The sequence below is a fragment of the Ursus maritimus genome, unplaced genomic scaffold (genome assembly GCF_017311325.1).
Source record: "Ursus maritimus isolate PB19 unplaced genomic scaffold, ASM1731132v1 scaffold_29, whole genome shotgun sequence".
NCBI classification, from domain to species: Eukaryota; Metazoa; Chordata; class Mammalia; order Carnivora; family Ursidae; genus Ursus; species Ursus maritimus.
Genome location: NW_024425452.1, coordinates 27,351,561 through 27,374,338, shown reverse-complemented (window position 1 = coordinate 27,374,338; position 22,778 = coordinate 27,351,561). Strand labels below are relative to the sequence as shown.

The 22,778-nt window shown below is 36.3% G+C and overlaps 1 protein-coding gene across 1 annotated transcript in view; it reads left to right on the top strand.

Moving 5' to 3' along the window:
• The window catches only part of FILIP1 (filamin A interacting protein 1), a 258,360-nt gene that overhangs the window by 51,552 nt on the left and 184,030 nt on the right, over positions 1-22,778 (top strand). Inside the window, exon 6 of the mRNA XM_008684837.2 lies at positions 5,645-5,692. Coding sequence (XP_008683059.2) covers positions 5,645-5,692 — 48 coding nt within the window. The remainder of the gene's footprint in view (positions 1-5,644; positions 5,693-22,778) is intronic.

Genomic DNA, 22,778 nt, shown 5'->3' with positions numbered 1-22,778 from the left:
TAGGCAAGGGTTTCTTAGATACAACACCAAAAGCACAAACAATAAAAGAAAAAAAATACCTAAATTGGAGTTCATCAAAATTAAAAATGATTGTGCTTCCAAGGACCCAAGAAAGTGAAAAGATAACCCATAGAATGGGAGAAAATACTTGCAAATCATACATCTGATAAAGGTCTAATACCAAAAATTTATAAAAAATTAATATAATTCAACAACAAAAATACAAACAAATTAAAAATGGGCAAAGGATATGAATAGACAATTCTCCAAATGTGATATACAAATGGCCAATAAAGATGCTCAACACACTCAACACCAGTAGTCATTGGGGAAATGCAAATCAAATTCACAATATACTACCACATCACACTCACTGGATATAATAAAAGAGACATATGATGACAAGTGTTGATGATGATGTAGAGGAACTGGAACCATTATATGTGGCTGGTGGGAATGAAATTGGTGCATCATTGGAAAACAGTTTGGAAATTCCTCAAAAAGCTAAACATTGTTATTATATGACCTAGAAATTCCATCCTTAAGTATATACCCAAGAGAAATGAAGACAACTGTACACACAAAAACTTGGGCACAAGTGTTCATAACAGTGCTATTCATAATAGTGAAAAAGCAGAAACAACCCAAATGGCCATCAACTGATGAATGGATAAACAAAATGTAGTATAGTACATCCATACAATTGTTTATTCAGCTACATAGAAATAAAATCTGGATTCATGCTATGACATGATGAACCTTGAAAATATTATGGTAAATATTATGGTAAAGTCAGACACAGCAGGCCACATATTATATGATTCAACTTATGTAAAATGTCCAGAATAGACAAATCCTTAGAAGCGGAAGTAGGTTAGTTGTTACCAGGGGCTGGGGCTGAGGGAAATGGAGAGCGACTGCTAATAGATAAGGTGTTTCTTTTTGGAGTGACGAAAGTGTTCTGGAATTAGATGGTGGTGATGGTTGTACAACTTTGTGAATGTCCAGAGCTGCTGAATCATATACTTTGAAAAGGTGAGTTTTATGTTATGTAAATTATATCTCCAAAATAAAAATAAGGTTAAAAAATGCAATAAAAACTTTACTGAGTCTCCTTACTTTTCATGGAAAATATTGTTTGCATATATTCAATAAGAATCTATCCTCTTGGGGCACCTGGCTGGCTTAGTCAGTAGAGCATGTGACTCTTGATATTGGGGTTGTGAGTTTGAGCTCCATGTTGGGCATGGTGAGTACTTAAAAATAAATGTGAATAAAATTCACTACTTATGGAGGAAATGCCTACAAAACCCTCCACAGAAACCTGGCTTGGTGTCTAGTTTATAGTATCCCAGGTCACAGTTGATAAGGAAAGTTACTTAGCCCAGGAACCTAAGAGAATGTTTGGGACCTCAAAGAAATACACCAACTTTATAGATATTGCAGGTGTAATATGTTAAAGAGAATTTCCTGGGTTTTGTTTCGTAGTCTAAGGATAGCAAAAGAGAGTCTTTTAGAAGTTCAGTCCAAGATTACTTATGAAAACTTCCAGGCAGAGTTTAATATGGTGGTCTTAGTACTGTTCAATACTGTATGACTGTAGATTTGCAAAGCAATCTCAAGGAGGTCTATATGGTTAATTAATACTTGCTGCATCTATGTAAATAATTAGGCCCAAACTAATGAGACTAGCCCCTTTTCGTGTGTACAGAAATAATTTTTGAGATTATTATGATTATGGGGTGGAGCAAAGGAGATTGTTAGAGAAAATCTTTTAAATGGGCAAAAAAGAGATTACTGGGTTTATTTCAATGAATACTAGGTGTTTGTCTAGTGTACCTTTCCAAGTTATCTTTTTCTACAGGGTTTTTCACCTTTTATTTTCTTTAAATGAACTATTTCAAAACTCTGCAGTTGTAGGAAACAGTAATTCAAATGTGTTTTTTATATCACAAATATGAGAGAAGTAACAACAAACACCACAGAAATCCAAACAATTTTGAGAACATTATGAAAAACTATATGGCAACAAATTAGACAACCTAGAAGAAATGGATGAATTCCTAGAAATGTAGTACCTACCAAAATTGAGACACAAAGAAACAAAATTTGAACAGACTGATTACAAGCAAAGAAACTGAATCACTAATCAAAAAACTCCCAACAAACAAAAGCCCAGGACCAGTTGGCTTCACAGATGAATTCTACCAAACATTTAAAGAAGAGTTAACACCTATTCTTTGCAAACTATTCCAAAAAATAGAAAAGGAAGGAAAAGTTCCAAATTCATTCCATGAGGCCAGCATTAAGCTGATACCAAAATGAGACAAAGATACCACAAGAAAAGAGAACTATAGGCCAATATCTCTGATGAATATAGATTCAAAAATCCTCCACAAAATACTAGCAAACCAAATCAAATAATACATGAAAAAAAACATTCACCACGATCAAGTAAGATTTATTCCTGGGTTGCAAAGGCAGAGGTAGTTCAATATTCACAAATCAATCAACATGATACATCACATGAATAAGAGAAAGGATAAGAGCAATATGATCATTTGAATAGGTGCAGAAAAAGCATTTGACAAAGTACAAAGTACTTCCTTCTAGTTCCTTTCAATATGTGCCTTTATATTTAAAGTGCCTCTCTTGTAGACAGCATATTGTTGGGTCTTACTTTTTTATTCATTCTAATAACTGTGCCTTTTAATTGGAGTATTTAGTTCATTAGCATTTTTTTTTTTTTTAAGTAAGCTCATGCCCAGCGCGGAGCCCAATGCAGGGCTTAAAGTCACGGCCCTGAGATCAAGACCTGAGCTGAGATCAAGAGTCAGACGCTTAACTGACTGAGCTAGCCAGGCACCCCAGTAGTTCATTAACATTTAATGTAATTTTTGATGTGGTTGGACTTAGAGTTGCTATTTTATTACTTATTTCCTGTGTGGTTGGACTTAGAGTTGCTATTTTATTACTTATTTCCTGTGTGGTTGGACTTAGAGTTGCTATTTTATTACTTATTTCCTGTGTGGTTGGACTTAGAGTTGCTGTTTTATTACTTATTTCCTGTTTGTATTCTCTATTACTCCTCTGTTCTCCCTTGTCTCCCTTCTTTTTGATTATTTGAATCCTTTTAAAAATTGTATTTATCTATTGATTTTTAAGCTAGACCTTTTTGCATTTTATATATATAAAACATACAATATATATATAGATGTGAGATATATATATATAGCTGCTTGACATAAAAATGTAAAAACCATACAATTTTATAGATCAATTAACTACTTCCTTTTCCATCCTTTATGCTATAGATGTCATATGATTTACATCTACATACATTATAAACTGCACAAGACAATATTTTATTTGCTTTAAATAGTCATAGTTTTTAAAAGAAGAATAATAGTCTTTTATATTTATCTATATTAACCATTTCTAAAGCTCTTTTCTTCTTTCTGAAGATTTGAGTTTCCGCTTGGTTTCACTTTTTTCAGGCCACAGAATTTTTTTCTTTTTTTACATTTCTTGTAGTTCTTTTGGTTTTCTGTTGCATAAAAATATCTTTATTTTATTTTTAATTTTATACTTGAAAGACATTTTCATTGGAAATAGAATTATGAATTGACAGTGTATTTTTTTCTTTCATCACTTTAAACATTGTTTTATTGTCTTCTGATGTCTACAGCTTCGGATGAGAAGTCAGTTCATGGTCACCTAGTTCTGCCTCTCTTGCAATGTACCATTTTTCTCTGACTACTTTAAAGATTTTCTTTTTATTGTTGCTTTTTAGCAGTTTGTCTATGATGTGTCCAGGTGTGATTTTCTTTGTATTTCTGCTTTTGAGCATCTTGAATCTGTAAATTTTTGTCTTTCACCAAATTTGGAAGCTTTTGGCCATTATATTTCAAATATTTTTTCTCCCCCTCTCTTTCTATGCTTCCCTCTGGGGCCTCTGATACATGTATGTTAGACTTCTGTTATTGTTCTAAAGTTTTTAAAGATTTGATAATATAAAACAACAACAACAACACAAATTTTTGACCTTCAGATTGGATAATTTCTATTGACCCATCTTCAAGTTCACTTATTCTTTCTTCTGTTATATCCAATAGGATGTTAAGCACACCATTGAGATTTTTATTTTCAAAATTCCTTTTTTGTCAGTTCATGATTTTCCTTTTGGTTCTTTTTTTAACAGTTTCTATTTTTTATGCTGATATTCTTTATGTTTTTATTAATACAAGAATATTTTCTTTGATTTTAGTGAGCAGAATTATAAAATCTGCTTTAAAATTCATGTCTGCTGATTCGAACATCTAGATCATTTTGGAATTGGTCTTGGTTAATGGTCTTGTCTCTTGAAAATGGCTCACACTTCACTGATTCTTCATAAACTGAGCAATTTTGTATTGTATCTTGGACATTGTAAAATGTTATGTAGTGAGACTCTATACTTCTCTGAAGATTGTTCATTACATTTTTAAGTGGAAAATTAACTTGGTCAAACTCAAACTGTAAACACTTTTTCTTGGGCAACAGCTTGTCTTTGTTCATTCCTTTTGTCCTTAGCTGTGGTACTGAAGTCTGCCCCATTCATGTATGGTTCAGAGACTGGAGCAGAGTTTATAAACAGAATTCAGGGCTCTTCCTTTCTGTTTTACTTGTTTTTCAACTTTCACCCTCTTCCAGGATCTGTGGCTGTTCTAAATTCCATCCTCTGATTCTTCAGGCTAGAAAGACTATTTTTAATTAGAGTTTCAGTCACACTGTGTAGTGCTAACTTCACCCTCAGGGTAAAATCTGTAATGATGGCAAGGGTACAAGAGAGTATTTTATTAAATGAAAAGAAAGTTCAGATGAAAGCTGCTATGGGCATTCAGAGAGAAAGCTAATGTGTCTTCCCATGAAGACTGGTATAAGTTTTATGAATGAGAGAGGCTTGAGCTGGGTCTTGAAAGATGATTAAGATTTAGATAAAAGTGATTCTAACCAGTCGTAGCAGGATGAGAAAAGTATAGGGGTGGACTAGTTTCTAGGCCTTGTTATTGGGGTACTTTTGGTGAGAGTAATCACCGAAGGTGGGCTGGACAGTCTGGTTGTCAAGCAAGAGACGAAACGAAGACTTTAGGAAATTTTTAGCAAGATTCAGAATTGAAAGTTATGTTTTGGAAAGATTGGCCTGGCTATCCTGTAGGAGGGGAGTTGGGTGGCAGAGAGTATTTCTCCAGCATTATACACAGCAGCCATTCTTCTTTCTTCAAAGTTGTGCACTGGCTCTGTGAGGCAAGTATATAACAAAAATGTGGTGAGCATGACAAATATTTCTTCAATGCAGCCTTGACTCCCACTAGTAAGAAAACGAAAATTGTCTTACTTGTTTTTCTCTGAATCTCCTGTTTGACCAAATAAAGAGCATGCTTTGGTAAGAGACAATACTTCCCACACAAAAACATAATTAAAATAACATATCAGATAGGCTGGATGTACAATGAAACATTGCAAACCGGATGAAAATATTTGTGCACTATCATTTTATTTTGCTTTTGAACTAACCAAGGAAAGACAATTTGAACACCATTTTCTGTTGTGCACTTAAAATAGAAAAACAATTTCTAAAATTTTCCATCTTTGAATTCCATAGCAAAATACAATGCCCAGAAGCTTTTGGAAAGCAGTGACAGTGGCTGTGGTAAGATTTCTACCTACTATTTAATCCATTCTTTTTCTATTTTTGCTGTTGTTTTTGGTTCATTAATGGCCTCTGATAAATATTTGTTGTGCTAACATTGCTTTATTTCGATTTGAAAATTAGTTCACATGAGGTTATTTGATTTTCAAAATTGGATTTATGACTTAGCTAAGTGAAAAAAAAAAGTAATGTATGTACTTATCAACCCTTAAACCAATCACCGAAAAATTCATATTTCTTTTCAGATCTATTGGGTCATCATTATTTATGCCATGAGACTACATTACTTCATAACGAATATGATATGGAAAGTAGGTGTCACAGGAAAAAAGCATTTAAAAATATGTAAATTAATATCTGCAATCTTTGAGAGTAGAATTGAGGGAAAGAGCAGAGACTGAAAATTTATTTAGCTTTTTCTTATGCAGGCACTGCTTTAAGTGTTTTACTTGTTTATCATGGCAGTAACTGTATAAAGCATTTTTTATCATTATTCCCACTCAACAAACAAGGAAACTCAGTTTCTGCAAGGTGAAGGAGACTGCTCACGACATCACAGCTAGTACAGGTAAAGCTGGTGCTCAACTATGTGGGTGTCACCCTGGTGCTCAATCGCTTCCTGCTACATGTTGCTCCATTCTCTTATTTCCTAATCCTGTACTGGGAATTGGATTCCATACAGAACCTAGAATATCTGTTTTAGTTAATGGATGATATATATGTCAGTGATCTTGATTTTTAGTAGTTCATATTAAAAATATTGTGTTAGTACCATAGACAAAAGAATTAAATTTACAATTTGGCTCTTAAAAATAGTTACTTATTTTAAAAACAATCTTATTACAGTAATAATAAACATTTAAAAAATGTCTGAATACTACAAAAAATCATCTCCTATTTGTCCATGTTCTCTTTTAGTCTTTGTCTATATGCACACATGGTTTGGGTACAGTTGTGTTCTTTAATTTAGCATTTTAATAACTATTCCACCAAATGGACCTATTATCATTCATTAAACCATACTTGCATTATTTAAAATTTAGGTTGTTTTCAAGTTTCTACTATAATAAACTTTTAAATTGAAATAGGACTGTCCTATTTCATTATAATTTCTTTAGGATAAATTTCTAATAGATATTGGGTCAAAGGGCAGCAGAATGAAATATTAATACAAAATATTTTATTTAAGCAATATTTAAGCTTAATTGAATTGGAAACTACAATATGAAAGTATAATGTTGAAGTGCTGATTGTGTCAAGGGTCTCCAAGACCAACCTCAGGGTTGATGATTTGCTAGAAGGGATCACAGAACTCAGAAAAGTTGTTTTATTCATGGCTATGGTTTATTACAGTGAAAGGATGAAGATTGAAATCAGCACTGGGAAAATACACGTGGCTAAAGTCCAGGGGAAACCAGGATCAAGCTTCCAGGTGTTACCTCTCAGTGTAGTTGTAGGTGAATGTCCTTTTCACCCATCAATGATGTGTGACAATATGTGCGAAGTAGTGAACCAGAGAAACTCTCTTGAGCCTTGGTATCCAGTATTTTTGTTGGGGATCAGTCAATTGGGAATCAGCATTTTTATGTGGGGATCCAGCCCCACAAAGGCCAAACTGCTGCAGCATGGCCCAAAGCCTACGGCAATAAAAACACTCTTATCAGACAGGATATCCCAAGGCAGAAGCTACTTCCCAGGAGCATCAAGGGATAGTCCTTTCTTTGAAATGTGCAGTGCTTGAGCAACAACCCAAGCCTGCTGAATTAACCCTTTACTGCGTGTGGATGTAGAAATACTTCAAGAAACAGGATTTAAAAATCATGATATCATAATGTTAAAGGAGATTAATTATTAGTCCAAATTTTACGTTTTACAGCCTGAGTAGCTGTGACTCAGAGCAACTAAATTATTGGCCTATCACTCTGATAGTAATAGACAAAATGCATCAAGGATTAAGTAGGAGGTTTTCAATTATCTAAAACATTTTGGAAATGTATACCGTTAAACACTTTTTCCTATTAAAACCCTATGCTATTTGTTCTTAGCTTTTAGAATGTAGAAATAAGGCCTGTGGTGCTTATTTCTAATGCAGCTATCTGTGACCCAACTTTAGAGATTCTCATTTAGTAAATTTGGGTGGGACTCAGGATTTTGCATTTTTAACAAAGTACCCAGGTGATTTCTGATATTGGTGGGCCAGAGACTACACTTTGAGAAACACTGTTATACATTGATGGCTGATAATCTTCCCACATCCTAGGTTAAATCATGCCATTGTGTTTTTTCCTTTTTTTTTTTTGTTTTTAAGCCGGTGGCTCTTCACTTTCTACCTAATTAAGCACTACGTTCTTCTGCCTGTCATTTCACTATTTCACTAACTTCTACAATACAACCCCAAGTGCCTTTTCTCTCACTATCCCTAGAACCCTTTCAGAATTGAGCTTTTGCTACTTCCTATAACAGTTTGTGTACATTTTTACCTTTATAATTTGTTCCTGTTGTTTACTCACTGTATTATTACTTCTTGTTTTTGTCTACCTGGCATTCCTTTTCACCCTTCATCCTGGGAATCTGCCCTTCTTTCATTCCATGTGGTTGGCAGTGTTGGGGTGGACAGGCAGGAGTGATAGGGCTGTTAGTTACTGTCAGCTTACTAGTGGACTGTGGGGTTGCATATGACCCAGATCTGACCAAATACAGTGCTCTGTCCCTCAGGCCAGGGATTTTTTTTTTTTTTTAACATGATCCAATCTAGGACAATCAGTGACCTGCTGTGTGATTATATATATGGACACTGAAGTGGAAGTCTTCTTTTTTTCTCTGAATTTGCTGAACTGAGTAGTAGTTCTGGAGTTTCTGTGGCTATATCCATCCTCTGTGACATTAGGAGATCTTTCTCTAAAGACAAACACTGAGACCCTCTTGCAAGGAGGGTTAGAGCCAAAATATGGAGACAAACAGTAAACATAATTTGATTTCTATTCCAGTGCTACCTGTCTCCACACCTGCTCTTTCCAGTTATACGAGCTAATAAATCCCTGGTTCCTGTTTTTGTCTAAACATTTTTTTTTTTTTTAAAGAGAGAGAGAGAGAGAGCACAAGTGGGTCGGGGGGAAGGGGTGAAGGGGTGAAGGGAGAGGAAGAGAGTGAATCTCAAGCAGGCTCCTTGTGGAGCTTGATCTTACGACCCTGTGATCATGACCTGAGCCGAAATCAAGAGTCAGATGCTTAACCAGCTGAGCCACCCAAGTGCCCCCAACCAATTTCTTTTTTTTTTTTAAATAACACAAATTTATTAGCCTACAGTTCTGTAGGTCATATGTTGACTGTGAGTCTCACTGAGCTAAAATCAAGGTGTCATTAGGGTTGCATTCCTATCTGGAGGCTCTAGGGGAGAATCCTTTTTCTTGCTCATTTAGATTGTTGGCAGAATTCAGTTCCTTGCCTGTGTAGACTGGAGTTGCCACCATTCCTAGCTGGCTGTCAGCTGAGGGTATCCCCAGGTTCTGCAGCTGTCCACGTGCTTTGTCTCATGAACCCTTCCATTTTCAGAGCCAGCAATTCTGCCTTCTCTTTTGCCCAATCAATTCTAAATTTTATTTTGAAATTAATAATAATTGAGTTCTATATACATTTCCTTATTTAACATGTCCTTCTTGGTCCATCTCAAATGGGAAGTAGGACTGCTTAGCATGTAGAAGTTGCTGAATAAATGGATTAATGGAAACCATTATGGACTGTGTGCTTTAGATTTCACAACTTTATACTAAAACTTTGTTGAATCTGGACAAGCCACTGAGTCCCTCTGTGTCAATTTTCTCATCTACAAACTGAGAAATTTTAGTTGGAATATTTCTAAGGTCATTATTAACTAAAAACCTTTACATTTAAAAATGCAGTTTCTTCCATGAATTCCTGATTGCCGCAAGAGAGAATGTTGTCTCCATGTTTTAAAAGTCACGATATTTGTGGACTTCTTTTTTGCCTTATACAATTTTTCAGTTTTATAACGTTCTCAGAAAACAGCTCTTTTGTCTTCCAGCCTTTTGTTTTGAAAAATTAAAAAACTTAGAAGAACTGAAAGACAAGCATAATGAACACATATCTGTCTCTAAATTGTATATGTAACATGTTATGTGTGTAAATATAGGTAGTATATATATTTTATCTATGAGTAATTTATGTATGTATGTATGCACATGCTTTTTTGCTGAACCATTTGAGGATAAGTTGAAGGCATCATGACAATCAGCATGCATTTCCTAACATTCTTCTACCATTGTTAACATATCTAAGAAAACAATACTTTCATAATATCATCTAATTTACAGCTAATATGAGAATTTCCCCAACTGTACACAAAATAACTTTTTAGCTATTTTTTGCTTTTTTGATATGGATCAAGGTTCATAGATCATATTTTGTTGCCATGTCTCTTTAAATCTAGAACATCCCCTCTACCTTGTTTGGTTTTTCATGACATTGCAAATGTCTTACATTCTGAATTTGTCTTATGATTTCCTTTTGATTAGGTTTAAATTAAATATTTCTGATGAGGCTGAATCATAGTTGATGTGTACTTATTGCCTCACATTAGGAAGCTCAGTAAGTCAATTTGTCTTACTATTGGTGGTGCAAAATATATAATCATTTAGGTAAGGGCAGACTGCCGGCTGGCTCCAATTTGAAGTTATAGTTTTCCTCTTTTAGTAGGCATTTTATGGCGTACTTAGAGACCATGTGAATATACTGTTCCCCATCAACCTTTAACCAATGGTTTTATCATCCATTAATGCTTCTTGCCCAAATCAGTTATTACACTGGGGAAGACAAAATGATTAAGAAAATTCTTTCACTCCTTTACAATTACTAGCTGTCATTCCTCTATCAAGAAGAGTTTTTTTTCCTGTCGACCTCCTGCCCTTCTTTTATCTATTTCTTTTGTGTGCCATCAGGGACTCTATTTTTAATTTGACATGTTTTAGTCCTTTACTGTTTTTGCTCTTCTTTGATGCTCAGATTATCCCAGATTTAGCTAGTGGAAGCCTCTTCAAATCAAGACGTGACTTCACTTGTCTTTGAGTGTTTCCTTGCTTTGTGGTGTAAGATCTTCAAGGCTCACCTTATGTTTTCTTTGCCCTAGACCTGGAACCAGCCACTTCTTTTCTTTTAGTGTGAAATGATACTTCAGTTAATATAGTCTAGGCTCCAGCGATCCTCATTACCAATGGGATAATCATTGTTTCTAGGCTTTTTCAGTGGAGAGAGCTAGGAAATTCTTTTTAAGAAGAATTATATCCTGAATTATAGTGGATAAGACATCAAATAGTAATCCTGAATAATATATCCAATTCGAATTTAAGACTGTAGGGTTTTTACTAAAAGCTTCTTACATCTTTATTTCTTTTCTTCTATGTCAAGAATCCTGGTTCTTAATGACACCAGGAATGAAAGAATTAGCATACCACAATTACTCATTTGCTTCATCCTGAAGAACAATTTCAGAATAACACCATTGTCCACAATATGATTACTGAAAATGGTTATAAAAAAAAAATTTTTTTTTTGCAGTTCTTTTCATACTTAGGGTGTAACTCTATAGAGACATGCGATCACATTTTATTTTTTATTTTTATTGTTTTAAAAGACTTATTTGAGAGAGAGAAAGCACACACATGTGTGCGGCGGGGGCAAAGGGAGAAAGAGAATCTTAAGAAGGTTCCACACCCAGCTCTGAGGCCAACGCAGGACTCAGTCCCAGGACCCTGAGATCATGACCTGAGCCTAAATCAAGAACTGGAGGCTCAGCCAAGTAAGCCACCCAGGCACTCCTCACATTTTATTTTTAAAAGTTACTTGGAGGGGCGCCCGGGTGGCTCAGTTGGTTAAGTGTCTGCCTTTGTCTCAGGTCATGGTCTCGGAGTCTTGGGATCAAGCCCTGCTTTGGGCTCCCTGCTCAATGGCGAGCCTGCTTCTCCCTCTCCCTCTGCCTGCCATTCCCCCTGCTTGTGCTCGCTTGTGCGCTCTGTCTAATAAATAAAATCTTTAAAAAAAAAGTTACTTGGAAAAGTTCTTTTCTGTGGGATTCTAGCTCCAATTGGATATAATTTTATTTTTGTGTGTTAGAGATTGCTTTGTTTTAATTTAGTTTTTAAAATGTTACAATTCAATGGGGTGCCTAGGTGACTCAGTGGGTTAAGTGTCCGACTTTTGGTTTCCACTCAGGTCATTAGCTCAGGATCGTGAGATCCAGCCGGCCTTGGGTGTGGAGGCTGCTTATGATGCTTTCTCTCCCTCTCCCGCTGCCCCTCCCCACTGCTCACATATGTGTGCCCTCTCTAAATAATAAATTAATTAAAAAATATTACAACTCAAATTTAACATTTCAGGGTTTAATTTTGCTTTTGTTTAATATATATGCTTGTTATATATGTATAAAATTTTTTTACAGTGAAAATCTTGGATCGCAGTAACAATAATATGTTAACTTATTTACAGTGTCCTACAATAGAACAGTTTCAGAGTTTTAATACAATATGACTACTAAGAGTACAATACTAAGTTCATATTTCTTTTCCTTTTGTCCGTGGAATATATCCCACTAAAGATGTATAGTAATGTGTTCAAAAGTTAATTGAATTAATTCTTTTTTCTGTTTGGTTATAATTTGATACATATAGGTCCATTTGTTTGTGTTTATATTCAATTTAATGTGTTTTTTTTTACTGTCCTTTAATTTACTTTCTGATTACCTAAGAAATGTATATGATTCAAAGGTTGAAACTAGGTAAGATGGTATGCTCACAGCATTGTTACTCCAGCCTTATTTCTTCTATTCCATTCCCACCTGTCCTCTATAGGAAAATGCTTCATTTTTTGATTGTTTATTCTTTTCCTCTTTTTGGCAAAAAAAACAAGACATGTATTTCTCTTTCTTTCTTACACAATAGGTAGTATATAATAGACTTTTCAAACGCTTATGTGTTCACTTAACAATATACAGTGGCATTCATTCCATAGTAATTAATAAAGATCTCTCATAATCTTTTCTTTTTCATGTTTGCACGGCACTCCATGCTATAATTTATTCAACCAGTCTCCTACAAATAAGCATTGGATTATTTCCAATATTTTTCTATTACAAGTAATCTTGTAATTCATGACTTTCTGCGTGTGTTGTTTTCTATATATATATTTGCCACAACGTAGTTCTTCACTTAAAAAATACCTGTATACTAAATAATCTTATTGAGTTGCATGGAACTGAGTGAAAAAGGAGCTGTTTGTACCCCTAGCTAGTGTTCTGGGGAATGGAATGATGGCAAACACTTAGCAGAGCTTGTGAATCTAAGCTTCTGCAGTCAGACCAGTTCTTGCCTTATTTTAAAGCAAACATGTGGACTCCGGAGTTGCTTCATCTTTGCCACAGATGCTGAATTCTTAGTACATCCAACCCAACGTACTGTCTCAGAGATGAGGAACAAATAGTTCTCACCTTCAAGAACAGACAGTCCATTACAAAATAACCTGGCTCAGATTGGAATCACCTGGAGAGCTTTTAAAATTTACTGATCAAAAAAAAAAAAAAGAAATTACTGATCCATGTTGCCCCATTCCAGACGTATTAAATCAGACTCACTGGGTTTCAGGCCCCATCACTTTTTTTTTTTTTTTTTTTTTTTTTTTTTTTTTTTAACTCTCAGTGTGATTCTAATGGCATTCAAGATTGAGAACCACTGGTCTAGAGGCAGCTATGACTGCAGTTATAAGTAACAAGATAGACATGACAAAATGTGAAGGATGTGTAGGAAATGTGAAGTTTCTCACATTTGTGTTATGAGGTTCAGGATTCTACAGTCTTTGGGTAGACGATTTATCTGTCTGGCAAATAATGTCTTCCTTTAATTCGGCATTCAGAGTGCCAGACTTGGTGCAGGGGTTTTCTCAGGCCAAGGATCCGAGGAAAATCTTGCTGGATGGAGGAAGAGGGCCACCAGGTGGCACTCAAGCACCATTCATCAGTGTAAGAACCCTGCGCTCAGAGCAGCGTATGGTGCTGAAGCAAATGACTTTGTTGAGAAACAAACTGAGGGCTTCAGAGGGGAGGGGGTGGGGGAATGGGATAGACCGGTGATGGGTAGTAAGGAGGGCACGTATTGCATGGTGCACTGGGTGTTATACGCAACTAATGAATCACCGAACCTTGCATCAGAAACCAGGGATGTACTGTATGGTGACTAACCTAATGTAATAAAAAAACATTAAAAAAAAAAGATATTACGAAAAACAAATGTATTGGTTTTTAAGAACTTTTTTCTTCAGATGTAAACGCAGTCGAATGCAGAACCACAAACCCCATTATTAAAATCTATCTAAACTACCATAAAATTTTATTACTTACCTGCCATGAATATGTAACTCCCATTTCTCATGCCTGCTGCCAACAAAAAGTGATATGATTTAGTAATTAAGTTATATATTATTGACCATCTGGCTTGAACATATATATCAATAAATAGTGCCTAAAAATCTTCTGTCAGAAAAATGTCCAGAACTTCTGTGCAAAGAGGAACTGCAGACAGGTTTACTGAGTAGTTAAGGTGCACCTCTCTCTGGGATTACTCTGGAGGGACCTTTTCTCCCCAGAGGCTGTCTAACTTTGTAAGTCCCTTCCAAAAATATGAACAATGACGAGCATGAGATTATTCCACTTTTCTAAAAAGATCATGTTTTTATTTCTGACGTTGACTTTTTATAAATACTTTAAGATAGCTTTTGAACATATTTAGGAAAAATATGCAGTTCCTATATGTAATTAAAACCTTTTGGATGCATGCTAAATTAATATTATCACAGAAAGTACCTACTATGGTCATTGTAAAGCATAAAATCAAAATTATATCATCTCTATTGATATAAATTGATGTATCTCCCTGTTACTGCTCCTAATTTTCTCTTTAAATAGAGACTGCATGCTTTTTATTCAGTTATCTTGTTTTATGGCTTCATTATGGAAATTTAAAACATATATAAGAGAAGAGAAAATAATATAATGAGCCCATTCATACACATTTTCCAACTTCAGTAGTTATCAACATTCTGCATTGTTTTTTCATCTATACCCTCCAACCTTTTTTCCCCCCAAATATTTGAAGCATTGTAAAGCAAACCCAAGAGATCATGTGATTCCACCTGTAAATACTTGTTTGTATCACCAATAAATGAGAACTTAAAAAAAAAACCAATAATAATCACAGTACCGCTATCCCATTACTGGCACTTGATGAAATCATATTTAACAATTAATGAATATTTAAGTCTTGAGAGCTTAAAATGAGGATATGCTGTAGAATGTTGAAAGTATTTTTTAAGTAGGCAAAAAATACTTTTAAGATGAAATACATTTGGTATATATATATGTGTTCTACATTTCATTACTTAATTAAACTTTATACAATCTCGTGTGTGAGTCATTGGGCAAATGAAAAGCATGTACATTTCTGGAGACAGGCAAAGTCCTTTTATTTACATTTGTATATAAAATTTTGTACACTTTTATGAGGTAGATAAATGTGTTCCAATGTGCATATTTCTGTTTTATGGCCATAGTCTGTCTGGATAAAAATTCTGTGAATACGACTATATTAGCTAAACTGTGCCTGCTGTGAGACTTACGACTTTGATGCATAGCTCTGTTTATTCTGGCTTCCATTCTTCTTCAGACTTTATGTGATGTAATGTTCCCTATAAAAATCTGACATCAATAAGGGCAGGAACTGACTCATTACATTTTCTGAAGATAATCAGTGTTTTTGGGCTTTTAGTATTCTCCTCCATGCCTGTCCATATTGACATTAGCTTCAGTTGAAGCAGGTGTGACCACAGAGTTAGTTTACTTCAGATAACCAAAGCTTATGCTCATGTGCACAGTTCAGCTAAGACAAGGAGAGAAATGCAATTGCCTAGACTGAATGTAAGTGATACTGCGTATCCTTTCAGGAATGTAATGTTTAGATTATATCTAGTGGTGGTGAAGAGTAAACAGCTTTTTCCTCTGAGATCTTGTAATACTTCCATGCTAATATACAACATTATGGTAATCTGGTGTATTGCCTGTTTGTGACAACTCTGCAGGGTTTTCCCTGGCAGACTATTAACTTAAAATATGAAAGAATGCACAGATTAAATTGCTTATACAATACAGGATAAAGAAACAGTTATTTCCTCAGATTTTGACTATCCTTTCTATATGCCTGCTTCATATAGAATTAGTCTTACGAGTACTTGCATTATGAAAAGTATAGGAAGGTTAACTTTGTCTCATCAAATATCTCTAAATTTTATTTGCTGACTGACTTCTGAAATTCTAAAACCAAAATTCTATTAATTCCAGAGATTGATTAATTGTTCAAATACAAAAATTCCTAAGCCCTCAGCCTTATGAATTATTTATGCCTTGATGTGTATTCACCTACTATCCTTTTCTCTATGCAAGTGTGGATAGGGTAGTGAGTAGAGCTAGGTTCCTAAATGAAAGAATCCATGCAGACCATTTTAAGAAGCAGATTTATTCACGTGAAGTGGCTCTGGTGAGGGTTTAACTAATTTAAAAAGGGCTAAATAAATTTGTGTTAGCAAGTAGCTGAAAACTGCTCCCCCCCCGCCTTCAGGCTAAAAAAAAAAGTCTGTTTAACAAAAAGTGTTACCAGAAGTGCTTTTATTTAACACAAGATATTATAGACTAATATAGAATCTGTTTTGTCTAATTTCCCTGAAATATATCATCCAATCATAAAACTTCCAGTATTATTGTCTACTGAAATTTGCACCAATAGACAATTAGAAATCTTCCACTTCTGGTGTAGTCTAGTATATTGGAAGATGCAAAAACTTTTAAGTGAGATAGTCCCGGGTTCCAACCAATTCTAGTTCTGATACTGATCTTGGGTCAGGTTACTTAGCTCTCACAAATTTAATTTCTTCCTAAAAATAGTATAATACTATCTAATAATAAAGACTATGGTTGGAGAATTGTTTTGTCTGAGATGGTGAATATGAAAAGCTGGCTATCTTAATTTGTGTTCTCCCAGAAGCAGACTCCAAGGCAATGATTTGAGTGAAATTAGTTTATTTGGGAAGTTCCGAGAATATGGTCAGGAAGTGGAGGAAATGACTGAGTAACCGGAAGGCAACTGATAAGGGGTACATGGATAAGCCAGCTACCGCAAAAGGTACCTGGAGCTTAATTCTATAGAGGACTCTTGGAAAACTGATGCAAAAGTACACATCTTAGAATTATTCCACCCAGTGGGGTGAGGGAGCTAGAATATTAATACACCAACTCCTGGGAGGTCATTGGCTGAGGGCTGCTCCTGAGATATTAATTCCTTAGCACTTTAGTCTGCACCTGCACAGAGCTGGAAGAAGAGCACTGAGGCATAGGGATGCTGATGCTAGCAGTTGGAATTTCACCAGAGCATACTGAAAAGTCCAAGGAATATGGGATAGGCACCAATATGGCTTCTACACTACTTTAATGTTTGTCCAGGGTTCAGCAAAAGATAGCTATGGGAAAAAATTAAGTTTACCTCCTATTAGAATATATATCATTGAATACTATACCTTTCCCTTCATCATATACTTTTCTCTTCTGAAACAGTCTGTGTAAGGCTAAGTGACTATAAAAAAGAGAACCCAAAATACAGTGGTTTAAAGACTGGAGAAGTTTCTTTCTTACATAATGGTCCAGAGTTCAGTGGGACAGATCTGTGGGCCTCAGATTCAGAGATCCAGGCCCTTTTATCTTGTTGCTCCATGATCCACAACTGTAATGCCTTTGTTTATATGGTCAAACTAGAATGTGCCATGTCTAGTTTCCAGTAGTGGGAAGGGGGAGAGTGGCAGGAATGTATGCCTATCGTCTTGGGCCCAGACTCACCATGTTCACACTCACATAGAGAGAGCTTAGTCAGGAGGCCATATCTAAGAGCAAGGGAGTTTGGGAAACACCAGCTAGCCAGGTAACCAGTTCCCAGCTATAACACAGTTATTATAGGAAAAGGGAGAATGGGGTTATTGGTGGACAATCAGCACTATCTGTCAGATTTTGGTAGTATAGTATGTATTTTAAGCTTGATTCAGCTTTTAGTAAATCTCACTAATCACAGAAAGAAAAAGGACATGAACCTGTCACTGTATCTTTCACCGAATTCGAGTCACAAAGCTAATGACAAAGGTTTGGATTTCACCACATCTCTCTTCTTTACTCAACCATATACTTAACTAGAACTATTCCTACTCTCTCTCATATTTTTGTACATTTGTATACTTCACTGTCTCAATTTTTCAGTAATGTGTTCAATCCCCTACACAATTTCTGTCCTTACAATCACGGATATTTGAGAACTGGCTAATCTCCACCTCCTGGATGCAGTGTATTCTTCATTTATCTGTCTGCATCTCTGATTTGCTCAGACCCTTCCAAAAAAGTTTCTTTTCTTTATAAGCTCTTGCGTTAGAGGAGAATATTTAAGATTCTTAGTCCTAATCCTATTTTATGTTGTTCTAATTATAATTGTGTATATTCTAATTGTATATCTATCACATTAACTAGATGAAATATCTTAAAGGAACAAACATAACTTTTTATTTCTAGGAGCAAGTCTTGCTCACTGCTGATACTCAGTGAGTGTGTATCGATGATGTTATCATTTATAAAGCAGACTGTCTCTTCCTTTACTTGGCTTCGTAAGCCCCTTTCATTCACATGAAGTGTCTAAAGAAATTTTACAGAACTATCCAGATTTCCATACAGTTTCCTTTTGTTAAGCTCCATCTATTCTGGTTATGCAATATGGAGCTGCATTTCTGGGAATATTTACTTGTGCACATTCCGAAGACGTTACCTTGGAAATCCAGGGGTTTAGGGTTTGAAGGGAGTAGCTGGAGTTGATGAGTGAAAAGAAACTCTTCTAAACTTGTCAAACTCAGCCCTCTACTCCTTTCTGTATAATTTATTGGGGGTATAGGATTCCTTTTCCCCCTAGTGAGATACTGCCTCACATACTTTACTACTCTTTGAAGCACAGTTGTTCTCCAATAGTTCATTCTTAACATTTCAAAGAAGCTTCAGATGTTTTCCTTAGGTTTATTAATCATAAAGGCATTATAAAACCTTTCCAGACAAAGTCCACCTGGCCTCTTCTTGTTTGGTCCTTCCATAAGGCTGATTACTCAGCATTTGTGTAATTTTCCACTTATGTTTGGAAACCTGCACATTGATATAAAGTTTTTAAGTTAGGGTTATCCAAAATCAACTAGAGTAACAATATACACAAGATGCAACTGTTGCCACTGCCTGGCAATAAATAGAATAAATAGAATGATGAACCCATTAGAATGCCCTTGTGAAACATCACAAACTTTGGGGACCTCTCGATAATCCCTGATCAATATTGGAAAACCATTTAATGCCACTCTAAAACATTAAGACTTGCAGTTTAGGTTTGAGACACTTAGACGAGTAAGCAAAGCCCTAAGTGGAAACCTGATACATAATACTTTTTGGCCTTTTAGAGATAAAAATCACAAAACCATAGAATATTCAGAACAGGATCTAAGATCCAAAATCAGCTGAACTTTGACCTCAGAAGATCTACTCTCTCTATTTTACAACAGGCATCGTTTATTCATCTTACCAAGTCTGTGTTAAGAACCTTAATTTTGAATGACATTAAATACGTCTTTCACTGTAGGCAGAAATGACTGAGAATGAACAGCATTCTATATGTTATCTTATTTTGCAAGTATTAAACCAATGCATTTTATTTCCACCTCCTCCCTTAAATCATTTTTCATTTGCAGTCTTTTACTTTTATTTTATTTTTTTCCTTTTCAAAGATGTATTCACTTATCCTAGTGAGACAGACAGCACGCGTGGGAGGGCAGAAAGAGAGGGAGAGAGAATCTCGAGCAGATTGGCGCCCAGTGTGGAACCTGACTCGGGTCTCGATCCCAAGACACTGAGCCCAAACCGAGTCAGATGCTTAACTGAATGCACTACCCAGGCGTCCCTGAACTTTTTTACTTTTGAAGCTGAGTCTTGAGGCTTAGAGGTTGAGGATAAGAGGGCAGACACTAGATTTCTTTACCAAGACAATAGCCTTGAAAGCAGGCTTTGTGGAGTTGAGAGGTGTTTGTTTTTGGTTTTTGCTTTGTTTCGTCTTTTCACTCTCCTTCAGCTTTAGATTTAACTTATCAAAGGGAAAGTCTGGAAAACTTGAGTCACAGAATTTTCCCATAGTGAAGAGAAGGATACCTCTTCCCTTATGGCATTTGAGCCATTTTCCTCTCTGGGCTTTCCCAGGAGAAGAGCAGGTGTGTTAAACAGCTGTGTGGGACATTATTTCCATTTAGGATCTGAAAGAGATTGCCTTGTGGGCTGAGACTAACATGCGACTAAATCTCAATGGCCTGAACTTGACTGTGCAGTAAGGCTAGGAGAGCCCTCAAAGTTTAGCTTTCCTGGACCTCTCGCCCATCCTGTGTAGCATAGATACAACCCAGGAGTTGTTGAAACTTCTAGAAGAGGAACTTGCAAAGCAGCTAGGGTGAGAGCCAAGGCCTGCCCTATGTCCTAGTTTGAGACTGTCCTGATTTACCCCATGTTCCAGTGTAGTTGTAATATACCTTCTTGTCACTCCCACAAGTGTCTTGATTTGTATGATAAATTTTATTGTCAGCCTAGCTGTGGAGCCTGCTGAGATAGGAGTGGTTCTGAAGCAGAGGCAGGGGATGGGCTCTTGGGCCAGGTGGTTGAATGTAAGCAATGTCACAGATGTGGGGAGCTCTACAGCACTGCTGAGAGCTGAGCTGGGGCTCCATTAACTAAGGAATGCTATTGAGTTTTTAGTCAGCTAAGAGACCAAGATCAAGGATGATTCCAGCAAAGGAGTTTAGGCATGAATGCCAGCAGAGCAGCAGCAATCAGATGGGCCTGGACATCAAGCTCAAGACTGGGGAACGTCTGTGGTTCTCTGTCCACACATCCCAACACCATCTTGGGTAGCAGAGGCGTGTATATGTGCTGGCACACATGGATGTGGTGGAAGGTTGAGAAATCTGCGTTTCTTTTCTAGAGGGGTCAAAACATTACCTAAAGAGACAGTTTCAAATACTGAATGGAGCTAAGTTTTAAACAGTCTTGAGGAAAGTTTAGTTCCCTCTCCTCTCACCAGCTGAAAGAGGCTTGTGAGAAAGGCTCAGAGCAGTTTCAGTGAAGTCCAAGGGGTGACATTTCTCTTCTGCATGTCTAAGTTGCAGCATGTAGGTAACTTTGTGGCCCCACTAAATGTATGTAAAAGCAGTCTAGGGCACTCATTAAACAAAGGGCCTGTGGAGTCAGTCGGCTTGGGCTCTAATGTCAGTTCTGCCAATTACAAACTATGATCTTATACTAGTTACCTAACTTCCCTGAGTTTTTATTTTTCCATTTAAAATGGAGATGACAATTATACTTAACTCTAGGTGGTATTAAATGAGATGTATGTACTGAATATATAATATACCTTCAATGAATGTTACCTGTTGTTATTATTACTCTAAGAGTTACAGCTGTCTAATAAATTGTATAACTTATATTCGTTTGTTTCAGTCCTACCTCTGCTAATAGGATTCAAGCTCCTTAAAGGTATTAGAGTTTCTTTTGTTTGTACCCCTCACAGCACAATTCTCCATGTACCAAATATTATTGGTAAATGTCCCTTTAGCGGTTGACCATAGAAGGCTCAAGCTCTTCACAATATTGTACAAGTCATTTTGATTCTCTCTCTCATCTTTAATATCTAATCTATCAGCAAACATTGGGTTTTCTGATTCCAAGCACACTTAAAATCCATTTGCTTCTCTCCATTTCCATCGCTAGCACTCCATTTCAAGCCACGGTGATCTTTCGCCCAGATTCCTGCAATAGTTTCCTCAGTTGTATTCTCTTTTTCATTCTTGGTTCCCTCCAATCATTTTTGTTGTGTTTTGTTTACAGCGAATGGAATATATATAAATCAGATCATATCATTCCCTTGCTTAGAATACTTAAAGGTCTTAGAATAAAATCCAATGTTTTTTTAAGCCATAACCTATGAAGTCCCAAGTTAGGACCTATAATTCAAACTCCCATAGATGTCAAATCAGCAACATAAATGAATGAAAAAGGCTGGGTGGGGTCAGTGGTAAACATGAGGTCACAGGCCTTGACTCAAGGGAGTAGATCCAGCGGAGGGTTGCCGTGTAAGAATGCAAGCCCACTGCTGACGGATCTTTTGAATTTTTTGAAAATCCAGAAATTATTATGTGCTATCTCCTTATTTTCAACTTTTGGCAACTAATTTAAGAAAACACACACAGCTGTGTTTGGGGTCCAGGCCGAAGACCTCCGCTCTACATGACTGTGCTCCTTTGCAGCTTTCCAAACTTCTCTCTGCCATTACCTTCTTTGTTCCTCGAAGGTTCTGTGCCCTGTTCCACATGAGGGCCTTTGGAAGTGCTATTCGCTCTACTGGATTACTCTTCCCCTCTACGGTTTGTATAGGCTTCCTATCCTTCAGGTCTTAGTTTAGAATGGCAGCTCCTTAAATAAGCCTTCTCTTACAAGAGTCCCTAACTTAGCTCTGGTTACCTAGAAGGCAGAACCCGAAACAAAGATTATGTACTAAGTTTTATTTGCTAGGTATAATCCCAGGGCTTTATGAAGAGACAGAGCTGGTCACAAGGGATGGACTGTGTGGATACACTGTTAGCTATTCTGTGGGGATTACCAGTCTGGGTCTTCTTATATTAACATCCTGGATTGGGGATTCTTAGACAACATGAGTAATGTACCTTTGCTCATCAAGCCTGTTAAAACCTGGTTTGTGGTAATGAATTCTTAGCATAGGCTATTTTTTCCCTTAACTAGAGCCAGGCCAAGATGGATAAGTTTCCTTCTTATTTGCCTATGCCTGTAATTTTTTTTTTTTAAGTCTAAGAGTCCTAGATTTATTCAGGGGTCTCAGTTCCAGATCCTAACCTCTGGGACCTGCCACTTCATGCC